This window comes from Rhipicephalus microplus, chromosome 4 (genome assembly GCF_043290135.1).
Source record: "Rhipicephalus microplus isolate Deutch F79 chromosome 4, USDA_Rmic, whole genome shotgun sequence".
NCBI lineage: Eukaryota > Metazoa > Arthropoda > Arachnida > Ixodida > Ixodidae > Rhipicephalus > Rhipicephalus microplus.
The window spans coordinates 209,058,545-209,073,358 of NC_134703.1; the positions used below are offsets into that span (position 1 = coordinate 209,058,545).

Sequence of the window (14,814 nt, forward strand, 5' to 3'; positions counted from 1 at the left end):
AGAGAGAGAGAGAGAGAGATAATTTATTAGAAGGCAGAGAGGTCGGACTGAGCTAGTTCGCTCTGCGCCCACTACGTGGCTTTAAGAGAATAAGCCCAGTAGCGTGAGAGCCGTATGCAGTGGGGTGTCGGTTTTAAACCACGGAGCCATTATGGTGATTACATATTCTGACGCCCGTTGGCAATGAGCGCTAGTGCCACGCATTCTTACTGCAATATTCCATTGTGCATTGCGAAACATGTCTACAGGACGCGTGCGTTTGTAAAGCATGAAAACTACATACACTGCATTTTCAAGCAGAGGAAGTCATTTTCATTGTTTTCACAAGCAGAGGCGTTGCCCTAAGGCTAAGTGATGCTCTCGCAGAATTTGTTGTTTCATCGTCCGTCCGTCCGTCCGTCCGTCCGTCCGTCCGTCCGTCCGTCCGTCCGTCCGTCCGTCCGTCTGTCTGTCTATCTATCTATCTATCTATCTATCTATCTATCTATCTATCTATCTATCTATCTATCTATCTATCTATCTATCTATCTATCTATCTATCTATCTATCTATCTATCTATCTATCTATCTATCTATCTATCTATCTATCTATCTATCTATCTATCTATCTATCTATCTATCTATCTATCTATCTATCTATCTATCTATCTATCTATCTATCTATCTATCTATCTATCTATCTATCTATCTATCTATCTATCTATCTATCTATCTATCTATCTATCTATCTATCTATCTATCTATCTAGCCGCCTACGACTTTTAGCTCTCCTGGTCGTTTCACTATTGATATCGATACTAAACTTGGTATGGCATAACATGGCTGTATAAAGAACATATTCGATTAGTCACATTGAGAAAATTATGACATGTATGTCACGAATGTAATGATTTACATTTCATAGTCCAGCAGCTCTTGCGGTGGTTTCGTTCACATGGCATGTAGCAAAACTGGTATGGTATGACATGATTGCATGGCGAACACAAGCGACAGAACTTAACATGAAAATCATGGCATGCATGTCATGTAAAACATGACAACCTGCCATGCCTACGATGTGCTCGTGGCCGTTTTGCTCGATTCAGGTATACCAAATCTAGTATTACGGGACGTGAATGGAGGACGAAGGTATGATACTGGTGAAAAAATGATAAACATGAGATGCGTGTCATGTAACAACATGACTATATGCTGCGCTCATAATGCGCTCGCGGCCGTTTCGCTAGCATCACTTATGCCAAATTTGGTAAATACGGGACGTGAATGCATGACGCAGTATATGACTAGTGCAAACATGATAATCCTGACACGCGTGTTATGTAAGAACATGACAATGTACCACGCTCATAGTGTGCTCGCGGGCGTTTCACTGGCTCCACATGTACTGAGTTGGGTATCACGTGACGTGAATACATGAAGGTATATGACACTTTTCTACATGATAAACATGACACAAAAGTCATGTACGACTTCATTTACCCCCACCTCGTAAGTTTGTGCTGATTTTAAAGTGTCATACCAAACTTTGTCATTCGTGCTTTGCATATCATCGATTCCCACCATACGTGCAATCTGTCATTTTTTTTTTGTAATCCGTGTTCGCAAGGTTGTTTATGCTGTTCCGCTTTCCTTTGGAAAGAACTACGTTGGTGAGACCAGGCGATGTATCAATCAGAGAATGAAAGAGCATCATTATAATTTCACGAATGCAATATCAGGTCATCTGGGTATTAATTTCCGAAATTGTGAATGCAAGTCCCTGTTGAAAAAAAATGGTAATCTATTTAAGGCACCTGGTAAAATTACAAGGGAGATTATGGAGGTATATGAAATTGCAAAATAATCAGACGTGTGCGTTAGCCAACCATCAGTATCGCTTTCTCAAAAAGAGCTTTAATAGCTTGGTTTGACACAGTGACATGGAATCTGCACTATGTCGGGACAATGCAATGCACACCTGCTTGGTTCAACGATGTGATTCTGCGAGATGTTTTTTCTGTTCATGTTATTTACCGCTCCCTCGGTATATATTTATCGGTTCGTGCGAAAAGAAAAGACCAGAAGGAATTAGCGCTGTGTCTGTGTGAGTACTCTTCTACGTCTTTGTCTGTTCGCGCTTACTCACACTTGATGGGTGAGAAACATGCTTGACCACTATCCACTCTGTAAAAAATGACGCGACAAACATGCGGTCCCCCCCCCCCCCTATTCTGAATTGGGAGGGGGAGGGACATATGTAGCACGTACAGACGCAAAGCCAGCTGCCGCTTACGGATAAAACGCGTGACTCACGGCACTACACAATGTGTGGAGCAGTGGTGAGTGAGTGGCTTACCTTGACAAATAAAGGTGTCGTAGTATGAGAGTAGATTGGCTCGCTGGAGGACCCTGTACAACTGCAGCTCCGATTCGTTTGTGGGTTGCGACGTCATCGCGACTGCAAGAAGATAGGCATCTTGTTTTTATTATTCAAGAACGAAACCGTAGAGCACAACTGCGGGCTCTCAATCAGGTCAAACAAATGTACGCTTTATTGGAAGTTTTCAAACAATAAGCACGCAACTCTCTCCGGTGCCCACCGCCGCACACTAAATCAAAAGAACGAGAAAAGGGGACAAGACCCTTGTGAAGGGGTGGAAGCAGGCTTTAGTATTTTGAAGCAGCTTCGGGAGCACGAATAGTGTGGTTCTGGAGCAGCTTTGAACCAGTAAAAATGGAGTTTTGGAGCATCTCTGGAGCAGCAAGAGGTGTGTTTTGGAGAATCAAAATTTAGTTCTGGAGCAGTTTTTGCGTATCAAAATTTTTGCTTTCTTGTAAACAAAATACATATCAGTGGTTTTTAGTAAGTGTGCAATGCCGATGAAGCGGCCAGACTAACCCAAAATTATTGTATATTAAACCTTACAACATCAAAAGTGAAAGCACATCAACTCAAAGAAAAACATAAGCGGCGTTATGGACAGCTACTAGACCTCGAACGAATAAAAAAAGTAATGTTAAAATGTTACAATATTCAAACGTGATTCAAACATCGCATCCAACATGAACAACAACTCAAGACCAGAGAGGAGCTATTCAATGAAGGTTTCCTTCATACTAAACCAATATGGCTCTGTAAAAAAATGTAAATAACTTACGCTCGGTCATTAAAGTACCACAGCAGACATGAGAACCACGAGGAAATTTAGATGCGCTCGCCGCGCTACTATTGCTATGTGATTAAGTGGATCTTCTTTTTTGTGATGGGAATACGGTCAATTCACTCAGTCAATTTATCGTTAATATTCGTAACAAAAATGAAGTACAATGGGTAATATTCATACAGTTAGGACCCCAGAACTCAGCACGAGTTGTGGAAGGGGTCCCCATGACAAATAATGTTATTTCAATCCATGTACAAGAGTTCTATATACAGGTGTATACTGAACAACACAAATCATTCAATGTGCAAAACGAAACTAGAAGCTATGCAGTATGTAATATATATATATATATATATATATATATATATATATATATATATATATATATATATATATATATATATATATATATATATATATATATATATATATATATAGGCAGGCATGGTGGTTGAGTGGCCGTAGCGTTGCATATAGTCCAGTAGATCCTCCATGAGCGGTCACAACGTGGTTTATTTCGACGTTTTGGCCTAGAGTCTGGCCTTCATCAGGATTAAAGGTACAGTTTGTTGGTGCTCAGCTTTATACAATCTCAAATCAGAGGACAAGGAAAGAAGAAAAAAAGACAGAAAAGAAAAAAAGGGAAAAAAGAAAAAAAGAAAAAGGAAAGAAAAAAGAACAAAAAAGAGAAAAGGAAGAGAAAAATAATATACGGTGGATTCCCCTCGGGCGCCCACCTTCCACTCTTCCTTCCACTTCCCCCCTCCACTCTTCCCTCCACCTCCTCCTTCATCTCTGTCCCCCTTCTCCCCTTCACCTTCGCCCCACACCGAACCGCCAGTGCCAGGAGGCGCCGTCTGATTGGGAGGAATGCGTTAGTGAAAGGAAACACACAGACCGCTGACATCAGAAAGGTGAAGGGGAGAAGGGGGAGAGAGATGAAGGGGGAAGTGGAGGGAAGAGTGGAGGGGGGAAGTGGAAGGAAGAGTGGAAGGGGGGCGCCCGAGGGGGTCCACCGTTTTCTCTTCTTCTTCTCTTTTTTCTTCTTTTTCGTTTCTTTTTCTTTTTTCCCCTTTTTTCTTTTCTGTCTTTTTTTCCTCTTTCCTTGCCCTCTGATTTGAGATTGTATAAAGCTGAGCACCAACAAACTGTATCTTTAATCCTGATGAAGGCCAGACTCTAGGCCGAAACGTCGAAATAAACCACGTTGTGACTGCTCACGGAGGATCTCCTGGACTATATATATATATATATATATATATATATATATATATATATATATATATATATATATATAATGTATAAAAATATCCTATACCTAAGTGTATGCGAAACAGAACAAATCGTCATACAGCGAGTAAAATGAAACAATTCACAACATAAAAGAAGATAAGATAAGAACAAAACAAAAACAACAAAAGGCTAAACGGTACGAAAACTCGAAAGCAAAAAAAGTTGTGTTTTTTTAGAAATTGTACAGAAAGTACTGGCACAGTGTGTTAGAAAAATGCTGAATTGATGAAGAAGTGATTTCTGTAGAAAGGGTATTCCGAAGACTGGCTGCAGCATTTATTAAAAAAAATGCCCCACAGTTTGTGCGTGCTCGTGATATTGTTAACAGCATTAATGAAGAGGAAATTGTTGGATAATGCGTGAGGTGTTGATGAAATTGAACTGACGGACTGTTTATAGTATTTCTGAGATATTCGTACGTAGCAATACCATTGCGGAAAAGAATGCTATCATGCAGCGGTAAAATATTTAATAAGGGATAAACAAATAGATTCAGTTCGCCGGCAAAAACAAATTATTCGCAAAGCAGTATTTTGAGCTACCTGAATAGGCTTTAATGTTGTTGGATATGCGAGACCATAGACTGAAATACAATATGGCACATGTGGTTCAACAAAACTACGGTAAAGAATCAGAATGGTGCGTAGTAGAAACAGATATCGTAGCCTATAAAATAATGGCACATTTTTGTAAATTTTCATAGTTACATCTTGCACATGACTGTGCCACGTCAGATGTTTATCTATGACTAAGTCTAAAAATTTTTTTCACTTACATTTTTTAGAGAAACTTCATTAAAAAGCAATTTTCCGTCGTTTCTGAGTGGCGCATTTTTGGCAGAGAAAATTATAAAATTACTTTTAGAAAGATTTGGAAATACTTCATTTGTGTGTAACCAGTAAGAGAGCCTGTTGAGAGTGCAATGAGCTTTTTGCCATACATCTTTTTTAGTCTTAGCCGCTATGAAGATATTTGTGTCGTCTGCGTATAGGACACTTTCTTCCTGTATGTGCGAAGGGAGATCATTTATGAAGACAATGAAGAACAAAAAGGACCCTAATATTGACCCCTGCGGGACACCTGAGCTTACGGGGTTTTTATCAGAGTTTCGTGCATTGATACACACATACTGTTGCCTATTCGTAAGACAGCCTTTTATTGGCTTATTAGGAGTGCCTTGAACACCATAGTCCTCTAGTTTTGATAGCAGTTGCTCGTGATTATGAACATCGAATGCTTTTGTCAAGTCTATAAATATGCCTATATTGAGGAGCTTATATTCAATATTTTGCCTATTTTTTTCCGTTAGGGTAAGAAAGGCCAGTTCTGTACTTTTGGCTTTAATGTAGCCATAATGTGCGCTTGATAAATGTCTGTTGTTTCAAAGTAAAAGCTGATTAGCTTAATAAGTAATTTCTCGATTACCTTAGAGGTGAAAGCAAACTAATGGGCCGGTAATTCTCCACGAGTAGTTTTTTTTTAAACACCGGTATTACTTTGCCAACTTTCAAGGCTGTTGGAAAAACACCAGAAGAAAACGCTGTGTTTGTGATGCTGTCTAAGGGCTCTGCGATAAAACTCCCTGAGTGTTTCAACAGGGCTACAGGTAAGTCATGGTGTCCTACAGAATTTGTATTGTTTAACGCTTGTACAGCACTGCGGACCTCAGTAGGATCAGTAGGTGCCACGTAAAAGGAGCTGCTTTGATGCTCAATTATAGGTAAATCATCATTCTGTTGAAAGTTGGCAGGTTTTTGTTTTGAGGTAAGCTCTGTTATGACGTCAGTGAAATAACTAATAAATTTTTCTGCCAGTGCATCTGAATCTGTTATGACAGTGCTGCCATCAGTAATAGCTATAGACGTACTTTGACGTGTTACGTTATTCATTGCAGGGTTCAAAACTTATGGATCCGACATTATATGGACAATCGACGGGTTTTCGCCTTCGCCGCCATGTTCCCCGTCAAATGCTGCAAGTTGGTACCATGCCTGGCGCATCGTACGTTCAACCTGCACGTAAAATTGCGCAAGCTGGGGTGACGAGCACTGCTCAAGCAAAAATTAAACAATCTCCGTCGCTCGGAAGGCGCACGCGTCAGCGTTCCACTGTTTGCCTTCGAATGCAGAGAGGAGACCTGCCACTCGTCTTGAACGAGCACGAAAAGACGAGGGGAAGGCAAGCAGCAGCCTTTGATTCTAATCAAGGCCGTGATAGCGATAGCCGGCGCGCGCGCGCAATATCGGCAAGCATCATCAGTTCTGCGTGGTGCACTCTCACGGGAAGAGATTGTGCGATAAGAGCATTTCTCGCAGGAGTGGACGTACTTATTCAGGACGTCCCGAAAGTATTCCATTGCTGAAATTAGAGCCAAAACTCAAGGGTACGCAGGAGCAGCTGCCCTTTATAACATAGCAATGAAAGCATCATTTTCCCTATCAATTGCGGACTTGATCGAGAAGGCTGTGGGAAGGCTATGCAACGCCTTGCTACCACCCTGTGTGAGTCGGTGTCGCATAATATAAATAAACAAATCACATAAGTCTTGGAGCACAGATAGATATAAGTACGGCTGTAGAACATTCTGAGTCTGCACACCCAAAAAGTGAGGCAGAATCTGAGATAACTCCGTCAAATGCACAGTCTGCAGAGCCCTCTGGAGAAGGCGTTCAGAAGCGAAGCGAGGGTGTACAGGAAGCTTCTCAGGACACACAAGATATGGATATGGATCTCAAATGCCGAAACTGTTCTAGATCCCCTGCATCAAAAGAACCTGGCTTGCCGAACCATGCATAAAGCAAAAAATACCATAAGGACAACCTTTCAAAAACAGATTTTCTAAAAGAAAGTATCTTAGATAAGGTAGTTGCCGAAACCAGCCAAACAAAATCATAGGGTCTCTTGAAACTATACATTGGAATTGCCGATCTCTTCACTCAGCCATAACAGATCTGTTATACCTGTCTTCAAAATTGGATTCGGCTAATATTGCATTACAAGAAACTTGGCTTTCCACACATCACTTGTTTCACCTACCCAACTTCCAAGCTATTCGTCTAGACCGTCCATGCAAAGGCGGAGGTTTAGCGTTCTTTATAAACAATAAAATTAGTTTAAAAGTTAAAATCTCATACAAATATATGTCTTCTGAATTCGAAATTTTCATGTGAGATATTACCTTGCCAAGATAGTTGCCTTTCTCGCTAATAAACGTCTACTTTCCTGTAGGCGTTTAAGACACAAGATGTTAGATTTGGCTGCTAATTCACACTGTAAAGAAAAAATTATAGTTGGCGACTTCAATTCTCACCATACATGCTGGGGTTTTAGAACGGATCAATGTGGACAACGGCTGTGGGACTGGTCGGTAGACAACAATTTGTTGTGCCTTCACGCTAGAACTCCCACATTTATTCGAGCTAGTGCATGCTCCACCTTAGATTCAAGCTTTGTAAGTTCGGCTATTGCCAGTACATCATGGACAGCTATTGATTGCAACTCCAACAGTACCACTTTCCTATATTGTTCGAGATCGCTTGCCACGTTTAGTCATCACGTTTCCATGCCCGGATCTCTATAAATTATCCAAAATTACAACTCGGCCTAAAAGTTGCTTTAGACTCTCCCTCTCAAGATGGTGATGACACTAAAGCTATGAAATTAACCGCAGTAAATAAAAGGGCATACAAAAACGCTGAATTTGATGCCAATCGGTCCCTGCGTGGGAGACGCTCGCTACGCGCTAAGCACGTCCTGCAAGAATGAAATAAAGTTTTTTCATTCCATTCCATTCGGCGAAGAGAGTATTCTATGGCCCCTGGTTGAATTCCAACTGTTCACGAGATCACAGATGACGACAAGCAGCTTGGAAAAAGCTAATACATAATCACTCCCCTAAAAACTCGTCAGATTATAAACTTTTTGTCGCTGTATTTAAACGTACGGTGGCCCAAGCTAAAGAAGAATATGATAAAACATTTCCATTTCTTCTCGAAACCTAAAAATAAGAAAGCTTTATATCAATGTATGCGATCTCGCAAAACCCCACCGTGTACAGTAAACACTGATTATGAAAAACTATCATTGGGAAAAACCACGAACTCTTTAGTGTCAATTGGCAGAGGTCTAGAAATGAGATTATCTTTGACAATGGCTTTTAACTGGCAAAAGTCTAGCATAAGCGCTGACTTCAAAAACGTAACGCTGTCTGAAGCACCAAAAGCAGTTCGAGATCTACCCTCGTCAGCTCCTAGTGCAAATGGAATCACAGTTCCAATGATTAAAATTCTATGGAAGCTATCGCCCGGCGACGTCCTTCATCTTATAAACTACTCTTTGAAGAACGCCTCGATACCGTATGACTGGAAAATGACTAAGGTAAATCTCCTAATAAAATATCAAGAATTAGGTTTCAACATAGATAATATCAGACCCATCTCGCTAACTTCAAACATGATGAAACTCATAGAGAGGGTCCTAAATGGCCGAATAAATTTCTGGATGACGAATACGTTAATATTGAAGCCAAACCAAATTGGGTTTCACAGAGAATGCTCAATTTGATGCACCCATGCGGATTTAGAGAGTCGAATACAGCTTGCTCGTAAAAAGAAACAATACGCCGCATTAGTGACCCTCGACATAGCTAAAGCGTATGACAGCGTCGAGCACTCTGTTCTACTTAACGCCTTGAAGAGCATAAATTTTACTCATTATATTATTGAGTGGATAGCAGAATTTTTAAAATTAAGGGAATTTCACTGCGTGAAGGATGAATGTTGTACGCATAAATTCAAACAGAAACGTGGTGTTTCCCAAGGGTCCGTCCTATCTCCGGCATTATTCAATATACTGATGAGCTCTATTCCAATTGTACAGGATGTCAGTGTCTACATTTATGCAAATTATATCGCGTTCTTCGCCGCAGAGGGCTACATTTACTCCCAACACCAAAAATTGCATAGATATATTATTACTCTAGAAATCTTGTTGCAATCCATTTCATTACCATTGAACATCAGTAAAAGTGCGCTCTTGGTCTTTCCCATAGCAAATTCAATTTCAATTTTTGTATTATATAATCAGGAGCCTATTCCACTAGTAGATTCAGTCAGGTACTTAGGAATAATTTACAATGAAAAGTTAAACGGGAACCCACACATAGAATATCTAACAGCAAAGACACAATGGGCGTTAGGTTTATTGCGCAGGCTAAGCAACAGAAAATACGGGCTGTGCAGGGACATGATGTTAATCATATATAAAATGTACATGAAACCAATATTGGAATATGGAGGAGAAGGAAGCAACAAAAGGGAGAATGCGGGGAGGTTAACCAGAAAGACATCTGGTTGGCTACCCTACACTGGGGGATTAGGGAAGGGGACAAGAAAGACGAGAAAGAGGGAAGAGAGGGAAAAGAAAAAAGGGTGGGGGGAGACTGACAGTAATTTCACTGCTGCGTGTAGAACTCTACCGCATGTCAGAGGCGTTCACACAAGCCTGTCTTTTTCAGGAATATTGGAATATGTGTGTGTAGTATTCTCGGGGGCCGCTAGTTATAAAATTAAAGCGGCAGTAATGTTAGACCGGGAAGCCCTGTAAATATGCCTGAGACTTCCCAGGTTCGTGGCGAATAATGTATTGTATGAAGAAGCGCGATTGCCAACACTTCTCTGTCGATTCCGCATCTTAACGGTTCGAACCTTCTTAAAGTTCTTCAGTTTACCGGCGCGAAGATCAGAGTACGCATTTATCAGCGACCTTGACTCCTTCTTTTTTGCACATTGGCAACGATTTCATACACCTCATATAATTTTTAAGAAGAAACTAAATTGCATAAATGTAGACGTTAGCACGCTGATTGAAACTAATTCCTCAACGCTCAACATTAGGATAGAGTACGATGAAATCATCCCCCCCCCCCCCAAGCCAAGTTGCAATCTGTTAGATTTTTGACCAATACATTAAACAATTACTTGGTACATGCAGAAACAAAGAATGTAATAGGTACAGATGCTTCTGTCAACAATGAAAAGGCAGGCGTAGGAATCGCCTCTCATTTCATCGGCTGGTCTTTTTCAGTGAGGCTTCCTGATTTCACTCTTTAATTTGAAGCCGAGCTAGAAGCTATTATTTTAGCACTTCGCAAAATTCCCATTACCGAAACCAGTGCAATCATCCTAACAGGCTTACTTGCGGCGTGTGCAGCTCTGAAAACCTCAGAACAATCTTGTACTCAAGCAGCGTTCCACACATTAGCACCTCAGCACTTAATACTCCTGAAATTAGTGTGGGTGCCAGGTCACTGCGGATTACAATTAAATTATTTGGCAGATGCCTTGGCGCGAGCATCACTTGATAGACCATGAATTTCGGTACTTCCCAAGTTGGAACACTTAGCAGGGCTTAGATATAGGAAATTTGCTATTTTTACAGATAGTTTGGAAAATGTCACAAAGTGAACAGATTATCAGCACCTCAAATTTTCATAGAAACTTCAGTGGAGTTCGTCAAACAAACTTGAAATTATCATCAGCAGATTCCAGTGCCGTGTTTCCCCATTAAGTTTTTATTTACAAAAAGCTGTTCTGACACTTTCCGACCTTTGTCCATCCTGCGAAGAATCAGAAACTATTGAACATTATTTTGGCTCATGTCGTAACTATACAGTAATTAGGAAAAGACTTCGAAGTATTCCATTTGCGAAGCTAGGTTTAAATTTACCCACAGCAAATTTCTAAATTTTGGCGCCTCTGTTTTGGGAAATTGCCACAGATATGCATTCGATGCAGTGTGTTTTTTCATTCAAGACTCTAAACGTTTTTCAATATAAGACCCACTTTAACAAATAGTTAAAAAAAGCGGGTTGAGAAGTAATTTTTGAAATGTCGATAAATCTGAGACTTACCAAACGAATCTGGTTTGGCAAACTCAGCAGTGTGGTCGGCTCCCAAAATCAAGGTATAGTTTCTTGTTTTTTTTTATTTCTCAGTTTTTGAATCTGTATTTTTTGTTTTTTTAATGTACTGTCTTCATTCTAAAACTTTTTTTCCTTTTTTGTTGTAAGCAATAGTGCAGTTATCGACCATATGAGCTCTTGGCCGATCCCTCAGAGTGGGTATGGGCCATGGATTCTGGGCTACAAACTAAAAAAGAAGTGGCTGGCGATCGAATAATCAGGGCGTGGAAGCAGAGACTTGTCGGGTTTCGGGCTCGAGGTAGCAGCAGGCTCCCACCTGCGGCCAAACCAGCCGTCCACGCATCTAGGGCTTGGCGTGGCTGAAACGTCGCCAGGACGTTCCCGCCAAGCGAGCCTGGCATATACCGCAGCGAGCCTCAGCTATCATTAATGAGCAGCGTGGCAGAAACCATGCGCGTTCAAGGTCACGACCCCGGTGGTGAGCAGCGTTGCTGGCCACGGCTGGCAGCACCGCGCTACCCAAGCATCGAGTGTCCTCACTCAGAGTTGTTGAGCCGTTCAACCCTTTCACGGGACTAAACCGCCACGTTGCCTCCGGCGAACTCATTCATTGCTTCGTTCGGTTTTTAACTTTTCTTTAGCACACTTAGCACTTGTTATATCTTCCTTACCACCATTATAGTTCTATAATCCTTTGTAGATACATCAGATTTTTTCCTGCATAAGCGGCCTGGTTATTGTCCCGATGACGGTTAAGTTGTCGCGGTGCTTTTCGCACAAGTACAAGCATTTCGTTCAGAGCTCTGTTTCGCCACATAAAGCTCATTACAAGCCCACAGCTTCGCTAATACGCTTGCGTGCACTTGTCAATGGTCATTTTGCAAAGTGGCAGCTTTTTATACAGGAGAAACTATTATTTGTATCAGTGATGCTGTGTTCAGAGAACTAAAGCCCAAAGATTCATGCATCAGTGGTACCTCAACCACAAAAATGTTTGGCCGCGTACACATGCGCTTGGAACTTATAGGGAAGATAAAGCTGCCAGTCCTAGCACACGTTCTCTCAGGCATGAAGACTTAATTCTTGCTAGGCTTTGACAAAGCCTCCTTTTTAAATCGTTCACTGAACTTGAATGCCACGACTTCAAGACAACTAAGCTCTGCACGACCCCTTTGGAAATTGAAAGTGTGTCTTCAGTGACGGCGATACAACCGCGCTCCAATGCGCTGACGTCACGCATCTTCCACCGTAGTAACAAACTGTTTTGAGAGATCTCTGCCACAGTTACAGGGTCATTTTCTCAACGCCTTAGATGAACTTCGATAATACTGCGAATTGAATTGCCCTCAGCAACCATGTCCCTACTCACAGACCAGTGTATTGCTCCCCAGCAGACAAAGTAGAAATTGTTAGGCAAGTGGACTTCAAAAGCAAATTGTGATGCGTCGTTTTTTGCACCACACGCGGCTCCTTTCACCTATTTATTTATTTACGTATTTATTTATCTGTTCATTACATATGCCTACAAATCCTAGTTGGACATAATCGCAGGACATTATTTTCAGATAATATTGTAGTAATATATAACAAATCAAAAATATCAAATCTATACCATGTACAGACATCACGGTAAAAGAGGCAACACAGAAATAGGAACAATAAGATACCTTAAGCTTGTCATAAAGTTCCGTGCAAATACTATATCATCCAGAAGCCGATCATAATCTTCGATCGTTCGAACAAAGAATAAACACTTAAGAACCTCGCTACGACAATGGTAAGGCCTTATCTTTCTTGAATTGTCACGTCTCTCAGAATGATATATAAATAGTTATGTCAGGTTTCACGTCCCAAAACCACCATTTGACTATGAGAGACGCCGTATTGAAGGGCTCCATATATTTCCACCACTTGGGGTTCCTTAACATGCGCCGAAATCTGAGCGCATGGGCCTAAAGCATTTTCGACTCCATCGAAATGCAGCCGCCGTAGCCGGGATCCGATCCCGCGACCTGCAGGTCAGCAGTCGAGTACCTTGGCCACTAGACCACCAGGGCAGGGCTCTCTTAGAATGATAATGAGGCTATTCAATATTGTTGAATATGAAGAAAGAAGAGAAGGAAGCGCAGGCGTACATCCCACATTGATCAGATTAGGCAAACTCACCTGTCTCCCAAAAAATCAGATTACCTTTATAGCGCTTTTTTCGTTCTGTTCTCACTGTCTTGGTCTTTACTTTTGTAATGTTTTATTTCTTTTACGTTATTTTTGTTGGTGAGCATTGGTGCAGTTGGCATCAAGAAATTATTGTATGTTTTCTTGACCAATCCATCAAAGAAGATATGTGGCGTGGTATCTTAGCTACAAACAAGCAAAAAGGAGAGCTCACACATTGTGTGCAGAAAGGAACGTTCTGCCTGACATGGACGCGTTATTTATCTCTTTGAATCATTACACCTTTGTTTAGCTCCACTCTACCGGCGAAGTCACTTTTATTCTACATTTTAAGATGCCGACGAACCCGACTCTTTGCCATCCAAGTGCCCCCACGAAAGGACTTCACCCCTAACGAAGATGGAGAGCATCAAAGGCAAGCGAACGACTCGGTGACCTCTGCACAAGCGTTCGCGAAACGAAGCACGGCAACTCATCGACTCCTACCATTTAACCTTATCGGATATTCGAGTGGCGCACGACAGGCTAAAGGCGGGCAACGAAGGCCTGCGGGCAATAAATTTGGCACTAGAAGAACATATCACGTACGCTACCAACGAAGTCAGAAACGAAGGTGTCGCCACTGCAGGAAGCCATGCCCTTGGAGCTTAGATGAGACATGGTTGCCGTCTCCCTAAAATTGAGCTTCAACAGAAGCGCAGCGCAGTGGCAGCGTTTTTGAGACATCTTAAAACGCGCTGTTCATGAAGACCCCTGTATGCCAAACATCGAACGGTTCCACAAGTCGAAGAGCCTAGTGAATGGACAGGCAGTGAAGACCATCGATGGTATGCAAGCCATGGAGGGGTCTTACAAAGACGCCATCAGCCTTCTAAGAAACCGATTTCGGAGCAAGAAGGCAATCAAAGAACAATACTTGGCAAACCTGCGAATGCTCAAGCTAGTAAAGTCATCCAGCGATATGGTTTCGTTGCGCAATCTATTGAACACCGTCGACATCACCATCAAAGGACTTGAGGCACGCGAATACCCGGAGATCTTCTATGTTGCTATGCTGTTTAAGGTCCTCAAAAAAGCAATCACCAGCGATCTCTTGGTGAAGTACTTCAAGCAGCAACGCCACCAGCGAACGTCGAGACGCTCGCAGCATCGGAGATGGAACTTCGGGAACTTCTTCATTACGTTCGCATGGAGGCGGAGGCTCGTGAGAAGAGAGCCTCTGTGGACACTACGGTCATGGTTCACAATACCACCGACAAGGGATGCATCACAATGCATCAC

General features: G+C 41.7%; 1 protein-coding gene across 8 annotated transcripts in view; it reads right to left on the reverse strand.

The window, feature by feature from the left end:
• The window catches only part of nab (NGFI-A-binding protein homolog), a 1,065,342-nt gene that overhangs the window by 302,310 nt on the left and 748,218 nt on the right, over window positions 1–14,814 (reverse strand). For all 8 annotated transcript variants that reach the window (XM_075893960.1, XM_075893958.1, XM_075893959.1 and 5 more), the window contains one exon: window positions 2,336–2,437. In XM_075893960.1, the coding sequence (XP_075750075.1) occupies window positions 2,336–2,437 (102 nt within the window). The remainder of the gene's footprint in view (window positions 1–2,335; window positions 2,438–14,814) is intronic.